Source organism: Pipra filicauda, unplaced genomic scaffold (assembly GCF_003945595.2).
Source record: "Pipra filicauda isolate LSUMZ 115617 unplaced genomic scaffold, ASM394559v2 scaffold297_size1274073_pilon, whole genome shotgun sequence".
Lineage (NCBI taxonomy): Eukaryota > Metazoa > Chordata > Aves > Passeriformes > Pipridae > Pipra > Pipra filicauda.
In genome coordinates, this window is record NW_024104417.1 from 740,510 (window position 1) to 767,567 (window position 27,058).

Genomic DNA, 27,058 nt, shown 5'->3' on the forward strand with positions numbered 1-27,058 from the left:
ATTTTCCCAGAATGAATATGGAGCATGATAGGATTCTAAGCAGCAGTAGGCCTCACAATTTATTACAGATGTTTTTTCTACCAGTCTTCTTTTGAACTGTGAAGTTATTATGAGTTTCATTTTTTCTGTTGCTCCCTGTAGCCCCTACCCTGCAGTAGGTTTACAATACAGGTTTAATTTTGTCTCATTCCTTTACCTGACTGAATTAAATTTTAAGATTAAAGAGAAATTAATATAAAAATCTGCAGAGAAAGAGAATTGCCCCTTCAGAGATCACAAGCTCTGAGACAAGGTGGCTTTTATCTTGACAAGACCATCACTACAACAGAGGAATGAGACAGACCATAAATGAGTAGACAGGGAGATGAGTAGAGACCCTGCAATCCCATTGTCTGGTGGCACACAGCAGCAGAAGTTTTCTATAAAAATTAAAAAGTGAAATTCTTGTCTACTTCAAATATTTCATGTGAACTTTAATTAAGCCAGGATTTTGTCTATCTAACTCAATTTAGATCTGTAACCAAAGAGAAGTGGAGACACCCATCTACATGCATGAGAACAGCCAAGCCTGAACCCGTGGAAGTCTCAAGAACAGGGAATTACAAAAGCAAGCTGTACTAACTGAAGTTTCGAGAGACCAGCACAGATGAGGCCGCGCAGATGCTGGAGCTGGGGGCCACTCACTACACTTATGCCAGTATTATGCCACTCGTGTTTATGCCAATATATGTTCAAGAAATAATCTAAATGGAAAAGGGAACTTGAGAAAGCACTTAAGACAAGCTTCCTGAGGCTGGCTGTTTCTGGGCAACAGGAAAATTTCTGTCTCTGAAACAGCTTGAATAGGAAGTGCAAGCCTTAAGTTTACTTTTATCAGTCTCCTGAGTGGCACCAAGGCTTAGCAACTTTATTAACAGCAGCAAGCTGGAAGAAACATTCAGCTGATGGTTGTAACAATGGTTGAAGCTTGTTTTAAAAAAGTCTTTTTTACTGTTGTGTTTTTTGTTTGTTTGTGGGTTGGTTTTTGTTTGGTGGTGGTGGTGTCTGTTTTTTAATTTAAGGTACACCAAAAAAACCCAGGAGACAAAGACCAGAAAAGGTAAGGTTGCAGAGAGGAATCATTATTGCACAGAACAGGAGGTAGGAAAAGAAACATGAAACCAAGAAACAGAGAAAGATGTGTCAAAGTTCAAAAGGATGAAATGAAACATAGTTCTGCCAGCTGCAGTGAAGATAAGGGGAGAGGAGAAAGACCCTTCATTAGCAGAAAAACACTCATTAAGCATACCAAGTGGAAAAGTTTCCATGTTATGGCTAGTTCAGAACAGATTGGAAATTATGAAAACAGATACCATGATTGTTCAAGGGTCTCCCAAAGATTAATGGGTCCTCTGTCCTTCTGTCTGAGGCCTGCTCGCTGAAATGTTTTGTGACAAAAGGTCACATACTCTGTGCGCTCCCTTTAGGAAATTGCACTAATGAGTGTAGATCCTGCTTTCATATGTAAATGTTCAGTGGTTTACTGCATATGCTGAATTGTTTTTGCTTGCCATTGCAACGTATTTGAAATTAAACTTTTGAAAAATTACAACAATCAAATAATTACTGTAAATTATCACATCTCTTATCCAACATGAATATACTTTAATGTCTAGAACAGTAGAGAAAGTACTGTCTGCTGCATATTCTGCTTTTTTGAATTTGACTTCCATTTGCTCAACCTCATCCACCTACAGAATTCAAACATACTTCCAGAGTAAAAGAGATCTCGAGCCTCCCCAGCTCCTCCCCTCCAGAGGATGCTCACCAATAGATCTGTCACCTATTTGTACCCAGTCCAGAGAGGGACGAGTAGATTTAGAGGCTTTGCCCCCAGTAACACAACTTCAGCTCCTCCCTTGATGAATCTCTCTGGTCCAGCTCTCCCTTAATGCTGTGTATTTCAAAAAGCAAGTAAGACACCCCTTTCTTCCACATAACTTGGTATTTGCCAAGCACTGTTTAAGTACTTTTCAAGTGACATTTATCATTCCCTATCACCATCACTGCAGATGGAAAACACAGAGGAAACTGCTCAGTGAAGACATTTACTTTCTTTAGATCCCAGTTTCTCTGCCTCAGTGGCTCATCTGAATGTTTCAAGCAGTTATGTTTCTAACCAACCCTGCACAGTGAGTCACATACATGGTAATCCCTGGCAGTCCACACACAGCTAATGTGTCTGAGCTGTGCTGGTTCAGAGCTGTGCAAACTGAGTCACCTTCTTTTCCTTTGTCTGACTGAAAAGAAGCAACATGTTGTATGAGAGGATAAAATATAAAATCCTTATTGTGATGTGCATCTACAGAATCCAGCACAGGTACCTGCATCGCAGCAGAAGGAGCAACAACATCACAAGATTGGCACTTAAAATCACTATGTCTGTATGACATGGAGTAGGGAACAGAGAACAGGGTACAGCTGGCAAAACTTAGAACACTGAATCCCAAAAATGCATTTTGATAACACTTCCCTGATTTAAGAATGCCATTGACAAGCACTGAAAGCATGTCTTTCCTTCTCATTTTCTGTCAAGTCTTCTACTGAATCAGCAACAACAGAGAAACCGTGTGACACCTGACTCTTGTTCTTCAAATAGGATTTCTTATTTGGTAAAGCCATTGAATCAAGTCAAATTTGCAATCAAATTAAAGCAAATGGAAAACAAGGACAATCGTTTTTGTGTAAGATTTCAGTGAGACTTTATATGTACATTTAAAGGGATTGTGTACAGAAATCTCCCAATCTGTTCCAGCATGCACTCCTGCAATTAGATGTGGTTCCCTGAGACTGAGGCTTTCTCAAGCTCCTTCTCCTTGCACAGCAGCTAATTCTGTGAGAACTTTGTTTTAATGGTAGTAAAATATATGCGCAGATACAGTAACAGATGCCAAATTTGTCAGTAATGGAGCATTCTACTGGGAAAAGACTGGAAGAACAAAGAACATAGGAATGGGAACTCAGTGTTTTCCTTGCCATGGAAATGCAACAAGTGCCTGGTTCTTGCATCAATCATGGCAAATCCTTGTGACTTTGGTACTGTGATGAGCCTTACTCAGGTACAAAAGGACAAATAAGGAAAATGTGTGAGTTAGTTACTAAAATTCTTCTTACACTCCAGTGGTAGAAGGTGGTCTTTATAAGGGTCATGTGGCTTCCAGGCAGAAACAGGAGCAGGGAAGCAAACAAGCTTTTCAAAACTGCCCTCCTTACACAATTAGGGATTTGCTACATACATAGGCTCACAAACCCCAGCTATTGGCCCAGGTGCCATCATCCATGTGGGTTCAGCTGCCTGGTGGCTGCACACCTCAGCACCAAACACTTCAACATGCAGAAAGCAGTTCTTATTTGCTTCCAGGCCCTCTTGCTAAGGTGCCCCAAATCTGCATGTTATTTGACACATCACGAGTAGCAGTGCAAAAGTAGAGTTAGCAACTGAAAACATGTAAAGTCAAGGATGTACTGTCCAGGTAACACAAAAACCTGCAATGAAATCTGCAGGTTTGACTTGTTAGTATCTTGATTAACCAGACATCCCAGAAAAATGTAACAAGTAAATATGGATTTATAGCAAAGTCACTTATGAATTGCCATGTGAAAACCATAAATCAGATTTGTTAGCACCTCTGCCTGTTGCATTTTTGACCCAAGCAGACCATAGCTGAATACCAGTCTATAAAGCCAAAAACGGATGTGCAAAACCCCAGGATATCAGAACCAGGCTAACAATATTAATTTCAATGACTGCTGTATCATTACCACATCATTTCTAGAGAGCACTCCAACATATTTAGAAAAGTCTTGACAATTTGTCTTTCATTATCTGTAACCCAAAAGACAAATCAATATTGTAAGCCTTAGTCTCAAAGCCTGTTTTAAAAACAAAATTCTGTAACAGAACAAAACAGACAGCATGTACAGACTGAGAGTACAGTAAGAGTCTGATGACAGAGTCAGTCATTCACACTGGTTTTGCTATATGCACATGAATCACTGCCTCTAGTGATTTAAACCAAACTTTGCAGTTTTGGTATTTTCTTCCTAAAAAGGCTCTCACAGACTTGTCACATGAGCAGTGCAGCCTTCTACCTTCCTTTTATAACCAGCCTTAAAGCCACTCATTTACCAAAGTTGTGAGCAATGACTATTAAAAAATCAAAAGACTTTCCCAGTGCCTTCCACTTGCAGAGTCTTCTACAAAGTCAGTGAAGAATGATAGATACTCTATGCTTCACACAGTGGTAAATAACCAGACAGGCAGACAAAGATCAGGCCTGAGACACAGAGAAAAGACAGAAACTATTTAAAATCTTACCTTCTGCACATTGGGTTTGATGCACCGAACAAAGAATGGATTTGAAGAACTCAGCGTTGCCATTAAAGAATGAAGTGATTCCTAAAACACAGGTAGAAAGAAGAGCACTTCACAAGCTGGATTTTTGTACAAACAACATACCCTGGACAAGAGCTCTTGCAGCTCAGCACTGCAGACAGCATCTAACTGCAACACCTAGTGGTACACACCAGAAGTTACTGCAACATGTAAGCTCTTGCTTCCAAACATATGGGATCAATACATGCATGTTCATTTCTTCCACTGTCTCTTCTGATCAAAACTGTCATCACTGTTTTACAGTGAACATGATTCACTGACTGATGTGAAGAAAACTGTATGGAAACACCATATTGGAAATTTGCTGTTTCAGGGATCTTTCAAATGACTGCTTAAGACTTAGGATCAACATTCCCAAACTGCTAAACATGGGTAAGTCAAAAGGAAGGATAAGGGGCTTAAGGTAAAAACCCACAAAACTAGATTTCCTCTTTTCATTTCAACTGCCCTATGCCCACTCACTTTCCCTTTCCCCTGAAGAAAACAGGATTTTTCCTAGTTTTAGAACTCTGAATGATTCAATACACATTAGACTATCAGTTGTCTGAACCTCAGCCTGGAGATAAAAATCACAAAAATCCCTCAGTCCTTTTATGATTATTACTTTAATTACACATCCGCCCCTTTCCCTCCTGAGCCATCATTCCATATCTTATTCCAACTTGCCTCATTCTGTATCATTAAGTATGATGAACCATTTTAAACTGAGGTCTTGCATTTACTTTGCAAAGATACAAATGACTGTACAGGAGAGGAACCCAGGCTCTGAAGAGTCCAGAAAATTAGCAAATGGTAATGTTTCAACCCTCAAAGGTGGTACTTTGTGCCAGGCAGCAGAGGGAATACAGAGCGGGCTGCCTACGAGACAGAAAATCCACCTTTTAAAGGAGTAACACTGTGCATCCTGCCATATGTCTTGGAGCAAAACTGCCAATGTCAGTCTGTTATAACAAATTCTTGCTTTAATCTGCACACCAAGGACTTACTTGATAATTAAACATGCAGTGATAAAGGCAACAAGCAGAGTTAAGGCTGTGCACAGGAGCTGGTGCAGAGCAAAGGCAGCAGTGAAATGACTGGGAATATAAATGATAGGTCTTTGCTTCATTTGTCTTTGCCAGCCTACAGATCAGGAATAGGGCAGCAAACATTAAACAGCCAGAACATACAAACCCAAATATTTTTGTGTAAAGAAAAATATTTACAGCTTTAAAAAGTAAAGGCTTAATCTGCATTTAATCTGTGTGAACATTACATCTATGGACAACTAAGCCAGTTCTCTCAAACCAGGCTCCTGCTTGCAGAGATTGGAAAAGTTTCTCAGTCTAAACAAAAATGATTTAAACAATTTTCACCTTCACTTGTGGTACAGACAGCCAGATTCTGCAGAGTGCTGCAAACCTCTAAGTCAGTGTCAGGTGACAACCTGACTAATCTAATTTGAAGTTTGCCCTGCTCTAATCAACAGGCTGAAACAGATGGTATCTAAACTCAGCCATTCTGCGTGCACCCCAAGGCCTGCATTAGGCAGGTCATTAAATGAAGAGAAGAGTCAACCAACCTACCATGAGAATAAAACTGTGAAGGCGAAGTTCTTATCTTCAGTTGAAATAAAATGGACTAAACTAATCCCTGTAAGGCTTTAAAACATGCAAAAACCACCCAATCTAATTCTTTGGGGAAGGTGTGATGTGAAGGTCAACCTCTTGTAAAGCAGCCCAGCTGGTTAATGGTCAGTTACTACAGCTTTAGATAAGAGGCAATTATGTTTTGATTTCATGTTTTATCACCCTTATGTTGTCCAGGGGCCCTGACAGAGAACAGAAAGAACACTAAATTTTATTTTATCTTGTCAAGTGGGTGCAAAAATACGGCCAATTTCTGTAAGGTAACGTCTTAAAAGTCTACTTTGCACATAATACAAATGACCAAGCAGAAACAGTACCTTCTGCTATTCCAGAGAACTAGCAAATAATACCATCTCACCATAAGAAGTGGGTAGTGTCTGAGATGAGTTATGGTAGCACAGAACAAGTTGTCCAGAAAATACAACATTAGGGTTTTTTAATAAAAGGCATTGTCTGTGCCCCAGCATACATGTCTTGCTGTTCTGTCCAACACTTAGAAACAGTCTACTAGGATAAAATCTACCCTTAAGGGGTTTGAGTCTGCTCTTTCTTAAAAAAAAAAGTGAATGAACTGTGCAAATGTATATTAATTCAAACAAAATTAAAGAAAACTAATCCAGACTTGTACTCATGTAATTTAGAAAATGTTTTGTGCCAATCCTTCTCTTTTAAATAATTTGCAGATAGACTTTATGCTAGATTTCAATTTGGTGCCATTTTTGATGGGAGGCTATAAAGCCTCATAAAAAGGTGTTTAACAAAAATGCCTTCCAAACTTTAAGTTAAGGCAAGGCAACACCTTAATGAGGTATTTATTCAGCACTTGTTTTCTTAGTATGCGATTTTGTGGCTGGATTTAGATTATAAAGAAAAACCAGGACAGGAGAGACCAACTTCGTAGATGAGCTTTAAAGTAAGGATGAGTAAGCAAGTGGGGAATGCAACGGGAGTTTTGTGTGGATGGTGTAATGCAAAGGTTAGTGTCTACTCAAAGCCAATCAGTTGATTAGCAAGGGAACTTTCATAGAAGAGACACCAATATTTTCATGTGTAAGTTTTCTCTGTTTCAATATGCACCCATTCTTTACTGACCAGGGTTTATCTGTCACTGATTAGCTACAGAGCAGAGACAACATATTAACTAACCTTGAACTGGAGACTGACTGTGGGTTTTCGGTGCTTGCTTCCACATTTAAGAGTGTCTTGATTGTTGCGACTTGAAACATGTTCAAATAGATCATAGATGAAATCAAGACTGAAATGGGAAAGAAAAAGAATATTTCTAAAGTGTATCTTAAGAGACTATGAGGTTCATCACTGTAGAATACAAAGAAAGCATTGTCCCTTAGAAAGTAGCTCCTCCATCAAAAACACTCTTATTGATTTTCTCCATAGTCCCTAATAAACAATAGATTTTTCTTTTGCAGAATTTATGCAGGGGAGAAAATAAAAACAAAACAAGGAGGTTCTTTTTTCTTCACTCCAAACACATCATTAGGGAACTGAAGTGTGAAGTCCTAGAGGCCTTACTGCATTTTACTCCACTCATTCAACTGAAACTCCAGCTGACTGTAACCGGAACTGTACCTGCACAAAGACTAAAAAAAGAAGACTTTCAGCTTGTTTAGGACCATAACACAAAATAGCCACCCACATAAGCCTCACTTTCAGATACCAGCTGTGCCTGCTGTTTTCTACTCTATCAGTTGGGAGCTCTCCTCTCACCATTTCTACAGAAACACTGACATTTTAATTTGAACTCTGCACAGATGTTGGTGCAAACGCAAAACCAGGCCCAGCAGCTTTAACTCATCTATTCCTTTTACCTACATACTTAAATTGACAGATGTTATATCACATATGTCATAAATCCAGAACAAACAACATAGAGAGGTAAATGTTTATTAACAGTTTCCCCTGCACAGAAGGGCTTAAGGGATTTACAAACAAGCAACTTGGCACAGCAAGGCAGGATGACTGAATGGGATAGGTGAGGACAGCAGCTAAGACAGCAACACCTGGGCTCAGCTGCCTCCTCTTCTGCCACTCCTCTGCATGTCCTGGAGCCTCAACCATACACTTAGAAAAAGGGACATGGTACCACTACGGCTCACAGAGTACAAGGACCCTAAGACCTTACACAGAATGACAGGAGACACACAGGTACCAAAGTCATCCACGCTCAAACTTTCAGCGACATAAATCTTTATAGTAACTCTCCCTTTGAAGCAATTACTATATGGCAGTTTGCACTGTGGTAGGTCTCCGACACCAAGTGTTCACCCAAATTAGGGAATGCCCAAAATACAAGCAAAGCCAGATGTATGTGAAGTAAAAAACTACACACGCACATTGCCTATGAGGCACCTTGAAACTGTTAAAAACCATCACCAGCTTCCAGCATCCTTACTCATCACAGAATAGCAAGTGAGTTCTCTAGGAACCCCTGGACTGAACAGTGACAAGGTACTCTACAACGTAGGTAAACCCGACTTTGTGAGAACTGATTACAGTCAGATCTGCTTACAGGCAACTCTGATACGCTCATTTGTATGATATAATATGATACAATATGCTCATATCACTTCTATGATATGCTCATTTCTATTTCATTCTATGCTCATTTCAACTCTGTCAAGGTCTGATGCTATGCAATATCTAACATATTCAAACTCGAGCAGAATTAGGTCATAAATCCTGGCAGAATTAGCCGATGTAACACCCCTTAATATCATGTCCTTAACAAAAATCACAGAAACGTACCTGCTTTCACGTAGTAAGTTCAAGAGATCATCTCTGAAAGTATCCCTGTTCTTCTCCAAGATCCCCCTGACATCATACTGGACCTAGAAGGAAACAGAGCTGGTTCAAACAACAAGCCAAACAGTCAGGCACCTCTCACAAGAGCAGTACTGCAAGAAGTGCTGAGGGAACAGAGTGCTTCAGTTAATTTTGAGCACCCTCGGGGTAAAATTAAGCTAATGAAAATTCTGCTTGGAATAATTTCAGCAAATAAAGAAATTACCTCCCCAGCGTAGTGCTTCACTCCAAAGTTGTGAACGGCAACTCTCGGCTTTACATAAAAAGGATTGTTCTAAATGGAGGGGGAGAAAAAGAGAAAAATATTTGGGGGGGGTGTCAGGGAACGGAATGATACAAAGGTTCACATTATCATCTCAACCTGTACTAAACAAACCATTGTCTTCCAGTAAACTCCCCAGAAGATTAGTGCTCCAAAAGCAAACAAGCAACTTATAATGATAATAGGATTTGTTAGTCTGGGTTGCTTCAAGTGCAGCAATAACAGATTTATAGTATATAAGATGGCATTATACTAAACCTGAACCCATCTGGCAGAACCATCTATTAAAGGCACTTTGAAAGAGAAGACTATGTCTTGAAGGCAGTTATGAAAATTAGTGGATATGCTTGCATCCCAGAAATTCTCAGAAATAATTCTAGGATCACAAATAAAGGTAACACTAATCTGCACAGAGGAAACAGCAATCTTTCAGTAAATGACATCAAGGTGAATGCCTCATTAAAACAAGGGAAATTGAAGATCTACATAGTCTGAGCTACTGCAGGTTGACAGAGCTCCAATTAAGAGTACAATTTGACTTATTTACCATGACAGAAAACTTTAACTGCACAGTAACAAGGATATGTTCTTCAGGTAACTTCAGGGAACTGAGTCTTGACAGCAAATTATATGGATTGCCATGGAAGGAGAATTATATACGAAAAAGCCTCTAAAACCATGCATGCATATATTTGAACCATGAATTTCTACAGAAGCAAAGAGATACTCCATAATTTGCAGAGAAAACATCAGTGAAACATCACATACAGCATGCTGGGCATTCAACTTCTCCAGTAAGGTGGAGTCAGTAGCTTGAGGAAAATGGCTCTCCTCATTGATAAGTGCCAGTAGTCCCAGTTTCTAGAACAGCAAGAAGACACGGAAAATGAATTAGTGCGCAGATGGATAAAGATGTTGTCCTCAGTTTGGAAAAATCACAGGGTCCTTGAAGTTGCTGTGTGCAGAGAGGTGCAAAACCACCCATACACAACTGAAACCCCACTCTTGTAGATGACTGCAATCCTATTTTTCTGGCAACAATGCTTTTGAAATGTAGAGCATATGATCCATGGGCAAAATAAAGAAAAACAATCTACTGGAAGAATCAACAGTTCTCCTGATGTAAGTAGTTTTTAGATGCATATAATGACATTGCCTCAGAATATATCTCCAGCCTCCAAGATTTCCAGTGATCAGGAGTCTGAGTAAAGAAGCCTTTCAAAAAGTTTTCTTCCATTAAATTATCTACTTAGTTGTTGAACCGATGCAAATGTTTAGCACCCACAGTGCCCAAGGGCAGAGCAAAAGATATACAGTTTAACTACATGCTGTGTGAAACACCACCTCCCTTTGCTTTGCATATGCCTCTGTGTCATTTCCTTTGATGTTCCCTACTCAAGGGGTGGTAAACAAAGCAAGATACCCTGCAGTTAATTAATGTGTCCAGCAAGCTTCAGGCTGATACAGCCTCTCAGAAAAACATGGATCTCCAGGAGTACATTTTAATAAGCCACTTCCCATGGGCCCAGAGCAGTTTGTGACAAACCACATCGCCCCGACTGCAGTCACATCCTGCCAGCTGGATCCCCTGCCTACTGCCATTCCTTTCTGTGGCCATCTGAACTTTGCAGCCACACACCCTGTATGGAGATAAACTCATGCAGCTCACCTGTATTGGTGGCAGAAGTAAACATGGATCAAATGATTCTTTTTAATCATGTACAAATATTGCTTTTGTATATAATCACACACTGAGAAAAGTTGCAAAAACACATATAGTGAGCTTACAATATAATCTGTACTTGATACTTGAAAGTGAGCTGATTAAAAGTTTGCTATTTAAACATGCAAGATGCACCATTCTCTTCACTTGTTCTTTTTGTTGGCAAGTGTTTTAAGGACAGATTATCTCAGAACAAAAACTAACAATAGGTAACATCAAATTACTACCTTTTCAATAAGATCCAAGCACTCGCCATTGTCTGTCCAGTCAATATCCTCCCAAATTAGTCCTTCCCTAAGGAAAATAAAGAGGGCCTTTTTATTGACAAATATGATGAAATCATTTTAATTATAAAAATAGGAGGACCTGGTGTATTTATCTTGCAAATTAAAGCAAAATCAGCTTGCTTTTAAAAAATACACAGCTCCAGACAGAGATTTTCAAAGGAAGCTAAGGGAGCTACAAATCAAGATTTCAAGTGAATACTGATAGTCAAAATTCTTTCAGATTTCTTCCCTGTCTCTTACCTGCTGTATTCCAGTTGCTCCAAGGAAAAGATGTGCTTGTTGAAATACTCCTGAAGCTTCTCATTTGCATAGTTAATATTGAACTGCTCAAAACGGTTTACCTAAAGCGACAAGAAATTTTAAAAAATGCACACATTTTTGTATGTATTTTACTTCGCAAACAAGGGTCTAGTTTAAGTCATGACATGTTTAATAATCAAGTTCCAGAGAAGAGGACAAAGATATGTACAACAATAAAGCATAAATATCAAACAATCCACTTAAACAATCTTCTGAAACCTACCTCAAAATTTTCAAATCCAAATATGTCCAAAATTCCAACAGACTTGAAGTCTTCCTTGCTCCTGATTCTGCTATTGATTTTCTTAATGACCCAAGCAAAACACTGAGAATAAAGTGCCATAGCCATAGAATCTCTGCTGTCTATTGCCTGTGTTAAAAAAGGAATACACAACACATCAATCACCTCTGTGACCCCTGTGTGTCCTTAGCACACCATAAAGCAATGTATGATAAAAGCACATTCGTATTCCTATGTAGCTCGACAGCAATTGCATTAATACTTACAAGGCATCATGGTTTGAGTTTAATAGTTTAAGTTAAAACAGATGTATATCTATGTGTCCTTAAAATTACATCTCAAGGCTAAAGCATTCAAAAAATTAGAAAATTATAAACTGAAGGTGGGAGGAAGAAAAGAGAAGGGTAGGAAATAATACCTTAATTCACCCTTTTCTACAGTTAAGCATAATGTTATGCATACCTATTTCTAATCCCATTCTTGTAAATGATAAAAATATTTCTCCAGAGAATTTCAAAAATATTCACCTTACCCAAGTATCGATAGTGAAAAATATCAGCCTACATGATTAGGATTTGAAAAAAAAATGGTAAGCAATCAGGCTTAATAAGGATAACAAGAGCCAAGCTCCCAGCCCTGGTCTGAATGACAGGATGGAATCTATAGAGATGACACCTTTCCCAAAAAAATCTATGTAGTGCTTTTGATTACAACTCCGATGCATGAGCTAAGCTTCTGTCCCTGAGTGTCTATTGATTTCTCTGGACTTGAAGATGATACATACCTTTCACAGACCCTAAAAACATGTCAAAACTGAGATGCCTTTACCTGCTGTATACTAAGAGGTGTTAGGATTTCTTCTCCCCTGAGTATCATTGACCTCTGTGTCAATGCTTCAGTTAGCTGTGTGGAGTCCAACCCTAGTAATTCAGCAGATCTACCCAGAGCTGCCAGAAGAGGAAGACAAAGACAATATGTCCTTAAATGTATAAGGTTATGAAACCAATTTGGTTTTTTATTATTATTATTATTATTACTACTACTACTACTACTGCCACCATTTAAGATGCTTCCAAAATGACAGGGATTAGAGACAAAAGCGTAACTAGAAACTCTAGGATATTGTTTTGCTGCTCATGAAAAGGCATAAATATGTACGACTGAAGGGAGTTAACAGTAGAAATTCACCACAAGCAAGTCACAAATATTTATTTACCTCTTAATGTTACACCTTAAGGATTCAGACAATTTAGTGCTTACACTAACACATTTTTCTTGATACAAACAGTAATTGACTCTTTGTCCACATGACTGCTTTTCAGCTTCCCTCAGGATGATGAGGATAAACCAACGCAATTTTTTTCTTACATGCATACTTTAGATTTCAATTTTGCTATAACATGGTATATAAGCAGTATGTAATGCTACTCTCTATTGCCATATTTGAACAAATGTTTAAAATGCTCACAGCTCATTCTTTAGACACACCAGCACATACTTTTGGATTTGTAATTGAAGTATTGAAAGCTCTAACGAAAGATACCTTTGGTGGAGATCTTGTTAAGGAAATGTATTTGAGCACATATGTTTTATCAACTTGAGAATATTTCAAGAAGAAATTAGATTCAAATGGAATTTCATTACTATTAATGGAATAAATATGTGCCCAAGCTCTTCCATAACTAAGATCTAGCATCCAGCAGCAGACTAACTTTCCTTATTCGTCAAACCCCACCCCTCAAAAATAACATATAACATTTTAATCGACATTTAAAGATGTTAAAAAGCAGTAAGATCCTTTCACTGTTTGTCCTTGTTAGGTTCAGATACAATAGCAACGACTACAACTTTCATAGCCTCAAGAAACATTTACATTTGGATGCACAGCCTTCTCACCTGTTTTAAAGGACACCTGTGCCCCACCAGCAGTGATAAACTCAACATTTCCTAGATGCAAAATGCCAGCCAACAGTCTCAAAACTTCTCGTACCTCCTCCTTGCTGAATTGCATCACTTCCATTGCAGTCTGGAATGACATGTGAGTTTCTTTAATAACATGCACACAGACTCAAAAATGGGAGGCCTTAAAAAAGCAAGTCAGGACTAACAGAGGGCTGGCTGGAGTCCATTCCTTTGGTTTCATCCCAAACTGAATACACTGTAAGGTACACTGGAACATCTTGAAATATGTAAGTACCTCTGCTTTTAAGAAATCTCATTTTGATGCTGTAATGACATTGTAATGTGCTTTCAAATTCATCATTAAAGTTGTTTAAATATTGGAATGACCTACTGAGTGGTGCATCAGACACAATTACTTTAATTTGAATTATTAATTGATTACCTCTTGTGTGTTTTTACCAAATTTTGCCAATTAGCCTTGTAGGTAACAAGGCATAGGGGAGGAAACACAGCAACATGTAAGATTTGCTCATGTGTGCGCCCAAACACGCACTTTACCAGTGTGGTCTGACAACTCCCAGTAAAACTGAGCAAGAAAGGAATCTATATAAAAAGTGTCGAATTTATGAATAAACAATATGGCAATGATCAAGGCTCAACTACATAAATGAGCAAATTGGAAGATATTAGAAGAAATACTAAAACAAGAGGAACACATGCTTTCTTTGACACAGATGGGGTATGTAATTGTATGCCGCTTGAAATGACCAGAATTTCCCAAACTTGGGTCTAATACAAACCTGTCTGAGACCAGATCAGTTTTATACTCGCCTAGTCAGACATGTTATAGTCACTGCAGGTGTCTGGCAGATGACACATGACACATTTTATCTTCCATAAATCATCCATTACAAATGGAAAAGCCTCAGACTCATGACACAATTCAACGCAGGGTAGGGATAATGGTTGAAGGTTTATTTTGTAAAGAAGACCTTTCACAACAGAAAGGCAGCAGCACTAGGAGTTCATCTCTACAGTCACCATGCAGCTCGTCCCTGTCTCCTACAAAAAAGTTTCCCTTAAGTAACATTTCCATGACTGAAACTGCAATAAAAATAGGCAAAGGAGATGACTATAATAGGAAAAGACAGGTGAGGGTGAACTGTGGGGGTTTCTGCCCGCCTCCTGTTCTGGGAATGCAGCCTGGCAGCCTCAGCCCCTGCTCCCAGCCTGCCCACGCTGCAGGCAGCAGGCAAACATCACCTGCCCAACTGATTTCATGCTCTGCCTACCCTGGGATGATTAGCACAAATTAAATGTCATGCTAATCTAGTTCAGCACGTGACAACATTATAGATAAGTTACCAACTTTTCCAACACACCCTTCCACCATACAAGATGATGGCTTTTTACACTAAAAAAAACTGCTGCATCCACTACACCTTAATTTGTCAATTTGGCAAAGAGATTAACATGGCTAACAGTTTGGTGAAGGGCATAAAATCAAATGTTTTGTCTGATTTTTAAAATCTAATGTGCATCACCTTGGTGCTACAGTATGCAATTAGCATGATCAGTACGGACTAATTGTTGTGGGTATAAGATATAAAGACATTCATAGAGATTCCATCAGGACCCGGTTTTTAATCTGTGTTTATGTTTTCTTCAATTCTATTGCGTAAGTCACTCCATACAACTGGATTTCGCAGCTACAACTTAAAGAGTCATAGGTGTTTCACTCCCTGTGTGTTGCACTGCACTGCAGACTCCACCCAATAGATGCTACATGATGTGGGCAAAGCTTTAGGATTGAAAAACAGTGAAATATATCTCTATCTATCTATCTATCTATCTATCTATCTATCTATCTATCTATCTATCTATCTATCTGTAATAGAAAACAATATAGGGAAGGGCAAAGGCCTATAAAAGCCTTAGTGACTTCCCAACAGATATACTTTTAATTTCAAAATGTAATAATTTCTCTAAATTACAGCACACGTTGAAATGACAGTAAAAATGAAATACTAGAGAGAAGGTAAAGGCATGTTCAAAAGGACAGTGAAGCATTTTGAGAAAATATAAGTCCCTCTAAGATTAGTGCCTAAAGCACAAAAAGGCTTTGTCCCATTCTCTGTCAATGGGCCCCAGGCACCTTGAACTTCCAGTGTTTTTAAGCAAAAGAACTAGGGAAACAACTCACAATGACTTCCTTGAAAGAATCTTTGTCACTGATTGTCTTATCCGCTATACATCCAGACTGATTCAGGTAGTGGTAGTTCTCCGGTACAGATAAGTAAAAAGCATCTAATGAGGAGAGAAAAGAAAGTGAAGGAAAAGAAATGCCAAAACAAAAGTACTCCACAAATTACTAAGTCAGAGTTAAATAGTTCACAATTCATGTGTTCAGAAATGCTGATGATGATGCACAAGACAAAGTTTTATATTAAAATACGATGGGGGGCTATTTTCCTGGGTTTTGTTTTATTTAGCTGCATAATGCAGTTAACTTTTTAGCATGCAAAGACAGCAGGCGTAAGGGGAGATGCTGGGACAGCTTTCGGCAATTTTGCACATATACAAATGTAATTTCTTTTGTTCAGTGGATTTATTCTTTATGAGAGAGTATTAGAAGAACCAGAATTATTTATCTTTGTTGCTGTGGAGTTATTTACTACCACTGCCTCATTCAGTTTGAACAGAATGAGGCATGTTTGTCCCCAAGTAATTTTCCCAAGGCCACAGCAGAAGCTGGGAGAAAAACTATCAGCAGCTCAGTGACATTCTTCAACCAAGCAGGTTGCTTTATTAAGGTGAGCTCAAATTCACACTCACTGAATCCCAGCTGAAAAAATAACCTATTTCTCTGCTTGGGTTAGTGGGTTTCTGCAGTTAAATTCTCCACTGCTGTCACCACAGCTGACTGCTCAGCGAAAGCCACTACAGTTGTGTGACTTGTGTTTTGCCACTCACCTTTCTCTCTCTCTTCTATCCCCGCCAGCAGAGCATAGAATATATGATAATTTCTCTCCCCAGGGTTTTGTCTTACTACACGATTCTGTCAAAGTAAAAAACAGTGATCATTTTTAAGGATAATTTTTTTATCCACAGTTTCAGAAAAAATATTAAACCAAACACAATTAACTAAGCAAAAGCAAACATCAACTTACTTTTTCCAATAAATCTAGAGCCAGGAAGAAAAGCTTTAGTCAAGGAATAAAGTAAAAAGCAATTAATGCAGAAGCCATTTATAATCTTCCTTCTTTTATTTGAGACAATAGGAAGAGCATCATATTCTTTTCTTACAACATGCTAAATATGTTTCATACAACATGCCTACAACAAGATAAATAAAGTAGCAATGATAATAATATTAGCAGTTCTAATATCAATGTATTAACACCTTCTTCTCTTCCATTCCATCAAAACTGGACTTGTGACATTCTGCATCTTGAATGACATCTGCTTCCTTTGCTTTTTCTTTTCCCTAAACAACTTTAAATTTGTCCTAATGCAAAAGCAGCTGTTTAAAACAGCAGGCAAGATCCCCTTGGAATATTCCTCATCCCCACACCTCTGGTGCTCTGGTGTAGCTGCTCATAGTCCGATTTTGCCAAATGCAGGGCAAATCTGAGGATTTAACCCACCCAGACACATGCTGCAGAAATTCAGCAGCTCTGCTCTTTCCAGTACTTCTCCATAGAAGTAAGCAGCTTATCTTTGGATATAATAAATTAGGAAAATGGCTGACGACTGAGGTTATCCCCAAGAATTCAGGCTGTTTTAGATCACTGTGTAGGAACAGGCATATGAGCCACACCATGCTGGCAGTAGCAACACATAATGCTGGTCCTCCAAGAGTATATACACCCCACGCTGCCACGAATGCATGTGCGCATGTGTGAATTTGGTGTTGCTGCTTCTCTTTCCCACTAACACCAGCTCAATTTAACCATGATGAGGTGAAAGGACAGACAAAGGCAAGCCAGTTCTCTCAGTCCTCCACCAAGGAGGTACATAGGAGCTGCCTGCAAACAGGAGTCAAAGCACCAAATGAGGATACAATCTATAATTCTTCCTCCCTGAATGTTTCCTTTCTGACAGATGTTCAGCTGAATAAACTTCCCAAAGCGACTTGAGTTGTTGTTGTAAACAGTCTTCGCATTGCCAAAAGCTTCCATAATTGGACTGTGAAAATAGAGAATGACGAGAGTGTTAACACGTGACTAGCATGCCAATAGTTTCACATGGGACTGGTGAAAGGAACAACAGTCTGACAAACTCCCTTCTGACACTCTTCTCAGCCGCAGCCTACATCCTCAGCAGTACCCTCCATTCATTAGCAATGGGCATCTCAATTTCCTATCAAAAGATGCAAGTATTCACGCAACAGGAAGATTAATCATATCAAACTACTCTGCAGCTGCAGAGTAGTAACTGCTACTTGCTGCTTCTCTTGTAATTGCTCAAAAGATGGAAATAAGAAATCTCAGCACATGCAAATTGCTAGACAGATGTAAGGAAACAGTCCTTGTCCTAAGGCAATTAAAAAAAAATAACTACATCAAGATACAGCATGTATAACAGAGATGAAGGAAAAACAAAAGTAACAGCATCTTAAATTGTCTTGTTTTTAATACTTTGGAATCATGTATTATTTCATGTGAACACAGAGAATATTTTTTTGCTTTTGGAGATTGTGTCCAATTTATCTGATGCATTTACTCATTTGTCTTATCAGTTCTCCTTGCCCTCCCTTTCCTCATCATGGTATTACCACTTGAGGACTTTATACTCACCATGTTGTATCTTGTTCTACCCTATCCTCAGGCTACACAAACTGAACCAATGGTTTCTCCCTCCCATCACCCATTTCCTTTATTCTGATTATCTCAATTCCGCCCCAAACAAAAATGAAAGCCACAATTAAAGCTTCATTGCTTTCAAAATTCTGCATATTTTTGTTTTATTAAGATATACCACTGTGCTCACAACTATCTAGAGTAACCAGGTAATTTTATTTAATGGAGTATTTCCCCATCTCCAATATTAATTTTATTGTTCAATAAACAGACACACATACTTAATTACACTGCAAGCTCTTATTTCAATGTCAAGGCTTCGGTCTTCTGGAAAAAATACCTGTGTATTGAAAGATCTAGTACCTGCTCTCAAGAATAGCTTGCTCCACACAGGATGTCTTCTCTCTGCAGGACAGCTCCAGCGAATGTTGGCTCATTGCAGACAAGAATTTGAGAATCAGCTTAGTGCTTTCTGTCTTACCAGCACCACTTTCGCCACTGAAAGAAGAGGAGAAAATTGTTTGCACAGTTCCAGTGGCTAGTGAAGAATCCCTCTGTCTGGCCAGCCCTCCAAACTCTAGTTACTGGAGGTCAAGAGGACTGGGGTGATTAGAAGTGATAGTCAAAGGGAAGCAAAATACCCCCTTAAGCTTCCTGAATATGACATCCAAGGCAAAACAAAAGCTGTCTTTAGACTTCATACCACTGCTCGGACAGCATTTCAAGGCACTGATTGCATATGTACACACACCCCTGAGGTAACAAAGAGATCTCTGAATACAAGCAATTACCCAACACTTCCCATCATCACGTTAAAACAAAGTTACAACAACGGGCACGGCAATAGTCAGGGATAAAGACCAGACTATTAATTAAGATGGGAAAGTTTGGGATTACATAGCTAATGAAGGCACTCTGCTGTGAGAAGGAGGAGGAGGAGGTTAGAGACCCCAGTGCATATTCTAACACATAAAGGCTACTAGTATAATTAATGCTGATATTCTTAGTGAGCTACATATTCTTTAAACAAACTTTTCATATACCTATTCAAACAAACCAGATTCGCATGAGTTCAAAATATCAACAATTTTCACCTCCCATCACCATCAGAGATGTAAAATATCTCATCTTCACCCACAGGAGAACAAAGCTATTTGATAATGCTAAATTGACATTTTTAAAACAAACTGTTAATAACTAACCTTGCTGATACAAACAGAAGGCAATATACTCAGTTTCTCTTCAAAACCAACACTCCAAAAAAGGAAAGTATATATTTGGCTCACTTCCCCCACATAATTTTCCTTCATTTATGTAGACTAAAAACATAGTGTGAGCCATTAAGAAATATAACTTGCAGGTAAAGTTTGACTGGTTTGCTTGCTTTTCATCTGAAGTCATAGCATTATATCCTAAACTGCTGCCTCATTTCTAGTTTTCCTAATTCATAATTAAGCCGTACCTAATTCCAGCTTACTCCCAAAGAGAAGGGGTATATTTTGGTCTTACCTCACCTTTTTCATTGTAGCAAGCAAGAATTTTGTCACTGACTTTAACGGAGCACTACTGGGCATGTGGGACTAAGCTTAGATAATTTGACAGACTTTAGTTGTGCCATTGCTGAGTGGTGACCCCAGGAGTTATAGGTTACAGCAAAGTATACTGATGCTTTCTAGAAAAAAGGCAAGAAAAAAGCATGGCATTCTTCTGCAAATGAATGCCAACAATTTAAAAAAAAAATCAGCAGATACATTCAGAAAACATAACAAGACACAGAGTTTTAGCTGAGATTTAAGTGTTTCCCAAGAAGAATCAGCCTTTAAAATGTCGTATAAAACTTCATGCCCGCTGATATGTTCCAGCAACCAACAGCTTACTGTCTCTGACTTGATGGATAGCCCCACAAACTCAAGTTGCCGGTCTTCATTAGCCTTTCCCACATACAGAGCCATGTTATACTTTTGATTGCTTTTTTTTTGTTTTCTTCCAGTTCCACAAAGTCTGGACCTATCCAAGGAAAGGATTTACCCAGTGTTCTCTACTCATTTAATAGTAACTGCTCCATCCTATTCAATTTTGCAATTACTATTGACCACTGAGTGGGTGGGTTCCTGAAGCCCTCTGGTAGGACAGTAAGATCTCATCACTGCGTGGTGTTGCTGAACTCAGGACCCATAATTTTATGTACATCGAGTTGGCTCTGCATTTTTTCTCCACAAAACACTTTAATAATAGCTGGGTTTTATTATAAAATTAAAATTAAGAACAAGCATGCTAAACTTTAAAGTTGTTTACTCAACCTACAGTACATACACTAACACTGGGGTAAGTGGGATCAAACTTTCAGAGACCTTAGAAAGCTTACGCCTACAAGAAGTTGCCAAGGTCAGTAAAAGGGCGAATTTTTTAGTGCAACCTTTCCAGCAACCTTTCCACCCCATGAGTTTAAGTGCCCAGCTTGTTCCACATCACTGCCCTCAGTACTGTGAACATATTAAGTCTGACAGCAACCCAGAAGGCGCCCACTTAGAAGATCTTCAGATTTTCTCCGTGACATATTCTACACAGGGCATCGCACTAAGGGCACAGCAGCCTTGACTCCCAACTGCCGCAGTGGAAACAGGGGTCACTGAAAGAGACTCCTCATTCTGAAGGACATAATGCTACTCTAAATCACTTCTCTGTTCTGTCAACTGCCTTTAAAACCCCAAGACAGATACACACAGACAAAATAGGCCCCTTCAGCAAATATAGTTTGTCAAATGCACATCTGAATTTTGGTGCGTCAGTCTCATAAGAACATCTTCACATCACAAATCTGGGTCCCCACATAAGGATTTTGGTTCACGTTGATTTTTAAGCTGAACAACAACAAAAACTGAGGCCATCAGATGACAAGAGAGAGAACAAACTGGTATCAGACTGTGATTTCCCACTCACAGCACTGACTCGAATGTTATTCAGCTTGAATGTTGCTGTTTTTTCAACTGCTTTACACTTCTTTTTGAGTGCTCTGAAGTGGATCAACTGCTACTGCATCTGAAAGTAGTGCATGTGTTTGCTTCTGCATAGACTAGGTCACCTTAAACAGTGCAGAAAAAAAACCAAATGACCCAAAAAGTTACCTTGCTATTCTTATAATAAAAGGGTGGAGGTTTGAACTTGGTCCCAACTTGTAAACATCAGCTAATCATGGGGGAAGTCAGTCCCTTTCCTACATCAGGACAAGCTGTTTGGCTATTGCTTGAGTAAGATGGACTCCCTTCATTTTCCTCCTGAGGCACCCAGTTGAAAAATCAGATATTATTTCTTTTTTAACATGGTGGGCTTTTTTTTCCCCTGTTTTAAATGAAACTGTACCCTGCAGTAAGGTTCAGACGACCATAAAACTGAGCATTCATTGATGTGGATGTTTTTGTCTGGAAGAAAACCTTAGTTCAATAGCCAGATAAACATTTTTTAGCCTGGGAGAGTGAAAATACCATTTCACAACTGTGTATATATTCTAATGCACCAGTTGTGTACAGCTTCTTCAGTGTGCTATTTTGTTGACATTTTAGGCTGCTAAGTCATTTCTGTGCAGCATTAGCATGAATTAAAATGCCTGTGTTACACAGACCGATAATTAAGCATCTTTGGGTGACTCCATTTAATATAATCTCTTCCGTATTTCCTTCCTTTTCACCCCTAGTCTGGGTGGTTACACTGGAAAAATGGTCTCACTTTTATATTATATTTCCAGTCTTTATGATGACAGTTTTTAATTCAAGTTCTAGCCTTAATCCTCTCACCCTCCCCCAACCAGACAAATATCCCAATATCAATATTTCAAAACACTAGAAGCTTTTTTCACAGGTTTTTTGAACTCAATGCCTGAAGAAAGCAGCTCCAAACCAAAACTGACCTAATTCTGTGTGCCAGCAGGGGGCACTTCAAGTCCAGAGGATCATAAGAAAGAGTTCCAAGGACCTTCCCTTGCGGGGCTGTTTTAACTTGCTACTGAGTGCTTAGATCCCAAGGTCAGGAGCAGGTGAAACTGCCGATCAGAATGTGAAGCCTACACGAGCAATCCACTCTTTTTAACTATTGTGTTTTTCTGATACAACAAAATTTTCCTCTTTAACATCTCTTACATTAAATACAAGACCAGAACATTTGTCTAAAGTCAAACACTAAAGTGTTCCACCTGACCATTTTTTTTCAAATGTCAGTAGTAACCAAGAAAGTTACAGTGACAATGACTGGTTGCAACATCTAATTCTGAGCCAGCAAAAGATGCAGGAATGACCAGGACACTGAATTTGCCAAACACACTGTTACATCTTCACTTCCTATGCCCTAAACTAGGTATGTGACCACAGCACTTTCCTAAATCTCATAAGGGCCACAGAAAACCTTCATTAATTTAAAAAAATCCTGCTCTGAGTCCTTCAAAGATACAGCAGATAATACTGTTTTATGAAAGTAGAGTTGACTTCTTATTTGAATTTCACATTCCCTCAATTTCTGTAGAAACAAGATACCCTTATAAGGTTGTATTGCGGCACTTGTCTGAAATACTGAACTGATTCAAATCATTGTTTCAATCCATGACCGGAGTAAGCAATTTTCAAAGGGACTGCTAATGCAAAACTTCTCCATATTATGGCTTATCTGTTCAAAGCATATGGTTTACAGAGTGGAGACTGCTGGAGACTCCTCTGGAACATCAGAGACTTCTGCTTATGTCCATTTTAGGACATAACCTGCTTTTCTCTTGTCAGCTTGTGGGGAACTGGAATAAAAGGTAAAATACTTAGGCCAGTACAGAATGGCAAAAGTACCCAAGGCCATCAGAAATTATTTTGGCTCCCTAAATTTGGGTGCATGGACTGTTCACAAGCAATGTTACCTGGAAATAAAACATGAAATCATAACTGCAGGATAGCTATTTTCACATGATAAAGATCTTTGTGCATTACATTTTTTTCTTGGGCTGTCACCTGGACTCAGCTTTATATGTACAGGACTATGTATTAAATAATAAAAAGGAAAAGTACAGTTAAAGAAAGCTGAAAAAACAAACTCAGCAGCCCTTTCCAGTTTTGTGGAAAGGGCCCCTGGCAGTTTTGTGCCACTGCCAGGCAGAATCTATCTAGTGGAGAGGACAGGTAGGCACTGCAACCTGAGAGCATGCAGAGAGCTGGAACCAGACTTGGTTGTGTTGCATCTGATCCAAATTTCTAACAACAGACTGGGTGTTGAACCGCATGCACCAAATCGCCCTCTTAATTCAGGAAGCCTTACAACCTGGCCTGTTATCTCAAATGTCAGTAGAAACTGCCTATTGCAAAAGGTGCTGCTCTCACTCTGCCTTATCCCCTCTCTGTCCCACTGACTGCCCCATGCTGCAGTCCCACGGCTGTTGCAAGGGCTCCTGTTAAGGTCAGGAGACAGCCAAAGTCATGTCAACTTGTGGCTGAAGAGCTCTACACACTTAACTTTGTGCTGCAGGAAGATGAGAGCAAATGGGCTTAATCACAAAAAAGCTGTGAAGGCAAGAGAGGAAAGGGAGGGGAAACATGCACTCTCTCACCCCCCTGAACATCACCCCCTGCCCAGAGTCCGGTGGTTGGTGCCCACTGCCATCGCCACCGAGCTGCTCCTCCTGATCCGGCACTTCCCTGCCTGTGTGTGAGCCAATGCAGCTGAGCTGGCAGGCTAGGGAACGGGAAAAGAGTTGGCTGCATTTTCAGCTCTTCTGGAGCCAGGAGGAAGGAGGGGCTGAAAGCAGGGAAAAGCTATTGAAATGCCAACTTGCTCCCACCGTACACTCGGCAGCAGTGAGATTCTGAATACCAGTGACACAGTGGATCAAACAGGAAGCTATTAAATCACCATTAAATTAAAGCACAACAAGATTAAGCAAGGAAGATTAATCAGGCAGAATTAAGTGGCTGAAATGTGGAGGGTTTTCTCTTTTGCCAATTTTATTCACTGCTTTTCTCAAGAGTGGGGGGTTATTTTTTCTTTTCTGCTCTACGCAGGAATCAGGGTCTAGTGGTGACAAACTACTGAGCTGCACAGGGATGTTTAAACCAGTGGGAAAGCACTTAGGGTAACATTAGATAGGTAAGTAGTAAAAAATGCACAAAAATGTAATAGATTTTTTCACTCAATGAAATTGTAAGGTGCACAAGAAAAATTAACATTTTTTTTAGAGGTTCACAGAACAATACAGAGCTAGTTCAGAACTCTCTTGAAACTCTGCTGTTTTAAAGGCCTGCTGCTTTCTTCTGGAGTTCTCCTCTCCATGTGGTCCAAATGTACGCTCCTAAATCCGCAAGGCTGATCAGCAGGGATAACCAGAGCAGCAGCAGCTGCCGTTTACCTGATGAGGATACACTGGTTGTCATGGCGCTTCCAAAGGCAGCGGTAGCACTCATTGGCCACAGCGAAGATGTGAGGTGCGATCTCTCCCATGTGGTGCTTGCTGTATCGCTCCACAGCTGTGCAGTCATACAGTCCAGGAATGCTCTTGTAGGGGTTCACAGAGGCAACTATCGAACCAATGTAGGTCTGCAAGCACATAGGACCCCCCAGAGTTGTTATTACACATGGGATGGAACAGATTAACACTCTGCTCAAATGATCAGCAACAAATACACGTTTGCAAAACCGTAGCAATCCTTTGGATAAAAGTGGATACTAATTTCCCCTGACTTCCTCCTTTCAAGAAGAGCAACAGCTGGGCAAAAGTTTTTTCCACCTCTGTCATGTTCTCATGCTTACCCCACCTACAACACAGAGCTTATTTGCTATACAAATCCCCGCCTTAATGCTGCTTACAGCTGCACAGTAATGCCTGTGAGCGCTGGTCTACAGCTGCTTTTTGTGTGTTCTTAGGGACTTTTATAAGTTCACTGAACTTATAAAAGCCTGACTGTGTCCCAAGTATTGGTGCAAAAGTATGTATTTCCATGTAAGTCCTTCTCTGATACTAATTTTTAAAACAGAACTATAAGACATTATGGTAGACACTAGCAATTATATGGTAGCAGGCTCCAAGAAAAGCATGTGAACTGGCAGGTACTTCCAAAACACTGTGTTTCTGTAACTTGATTTATTACTTGTTTGATGCACAATGGCACCTCATAAGGCATTCATTGCTATCCCATTACAATTAGAGAACACATCAGTTAAAACCACTCAGGTAGCAGTTTATGCCCATTCCCACTGACTTACCTCATTAGGCTGTGGTAACCTGATCATTTGCAACAGTCTGTTTTCAATGCTGTTCATTTTCTCACTCACCCCCTAACAACTTCAATACATTTTTCAAATAACATCACATTGAAGTGAGGTAGGAGATAACATTAAGTTTGTTATCTCCAGAATTTCCAGTACATTTCTGTGGCATGTGAAATTAATTGATATATTGTATGGTGTGTGCGGTGTTACTGCTGTGATACTGATTTCATTTTGTTAAACACCCTTTCTATGGTTGCAGGCAGGGAGCTGACACCTGGCTACAGCAGCCCTGCTCTGGACTTGTGAAGAGCCAGGCTGCGCAGCCTCCAGCCCTGTAACACAGCCCCCACGTACACACAGATGTCTCATCAGCAGTCAACCCTCTTGTCACCGACAGGAACCAGCTGTGAAGCTGACAGCAGGACTGGGGCTCTCTTCATCTCCACAGCACTCTACCCAGAAAGGGATGGATAAGGCGAGCAGCATCTTGCACGCCACAGAAATGCAGCCCCACGTGCTCCTCCTGCAGCTTCCCTCTTCTCTGTACAAGCCACCACAAGGACACTCGTTGAGACACAGGGACCACATTTTCCTTTCCTCTCCATCAGCCTCTTCCACAGCATTTACAGCCTGCATCTACTGGCCTCCCTCTTCTTCTACTTAATTAACATGCAATTATCGCTGTGTATCAGCTCTCCTTTCTCACTGTTACCCTGCTGTTACACTCCCCATAATCCACCTGTTCAGCCTCCATCAGGCCCGACACAAATTGCAGCTTTGAGCTTTTGGTAAGGGAACTACAGCGGTGTCCTTGAAATTATGACAATTTTATTAGCTGTAAGGGGAATATCCTTCCTCAATGTAACTCAAATACCTTTTACAGAGTGGTGAACTTTCAATCTGTGTGTTTTATAACCCTTGCCATGCTGTGCAATAGCTCGGAAGATTTCATCTAGAGGAGAGATACCATTTCAACACAAGATCATATCGCAGGGCAATTACAGCACTGAGACAACAGCTTAATTTCCCGGGGATCAACCCCTCTTGAGTTCTTAAATAAGTAATAAGGAAGTCTCTGGAAACAAACTTCCTCTGTTTGATACATATTTCAGGACAGATTGCACAGGCAAAATTTTAAGAGGCCTTTTAAAAATTATATTACTACAGTACAAGTATGACCAATAAAACAAACTGCTACAGATCTTTGTCTTTACCTTACTAAAGTCTGTCTGAGGTCTTTTGAAAAGAGTAGCTTGAGGCACACCATCACAACAGATGCCATGGCAAAGAACGCAAATAAAAAAAATCCCCATGAAACATGATACCATCTAACTTTATAACAAAGCAACCACTCTACAGCTTCAGTGCAAACAACATCTTCCTGCGGTAAAGCACTGTATCACCATGGGCTACACACAGCAATTTTTC

At 39.7% G+C, this 27,058-nt stretch overlaps 1 protein-coding gene across 3 annotated transcripts in view; it reads right to left on the minus strand.

Annotated features, from left to right (window-relative positions):
* MYO10 (myosin X) overlaps positions 1-27,058 on the minus strand; it is a 160,796-nt gene that overhangs the window by 48,010 nt on the left and 85,728 nt on the right. For all 3 annotated transcript variants that reach the window (XM_027738990.2, XM_027738991.2, XM_039383052.1), the window contains 16 exons: positions 24,771-24,958; positions 18,764-18,898; positions 17,662-17,786; positions 16,769-16,782; positions 16,572-16,656; positions 15,802-15,905; positions 13,593-13,722; positions 12,525-12,643; positions 11,679-11,825; positions 11,396-11,496; positions 11,096-11,162; positions 9,914-10,006; positions 9,089-9,157; positions 8,827-8,909; positions 7,210-7,318; positions 4,358-4,438 (listed from right to left, as the gene is read on the minus strand). In XM_027738990.2, the coding sequence (XP_027594791.1) occupies positions 4,358-4,438; positions 7,210-7,318; positions 8,827-8,909; positions 9,089-9,157; positions 9,914-10,006; positions 11,096-11,162; positions 11,396-11,496; positions 11,679-11,825; positions 12,525-12,643; positions 13,593-13,722; positions 15,802-15,905; positions 16,572-16,656; positions 16,769-16,782; positions 17,662-17,786; positions 18,764-18,898; positions 24,771-24,958 (1,650 nt within the window). The remainder of the gene's footprint in view (positions 1-4,357; positions 4,439-7,209; positions 7,319-8,826; positions 8,910-9,088; positions 9,158-9,913; positions 10,007-11,095; positions 11,163-11,395; positions 11,497-11,678; positions 11,826-12,524; positions 12,644-13,592; positions 13,723-15,801; positions 15,906-16,571; positions 16,657-16,768; positions 16,783-17,661; positions 17,787-18,763; positions 18,899-24,770; positions 24,959-27,058) is intronic.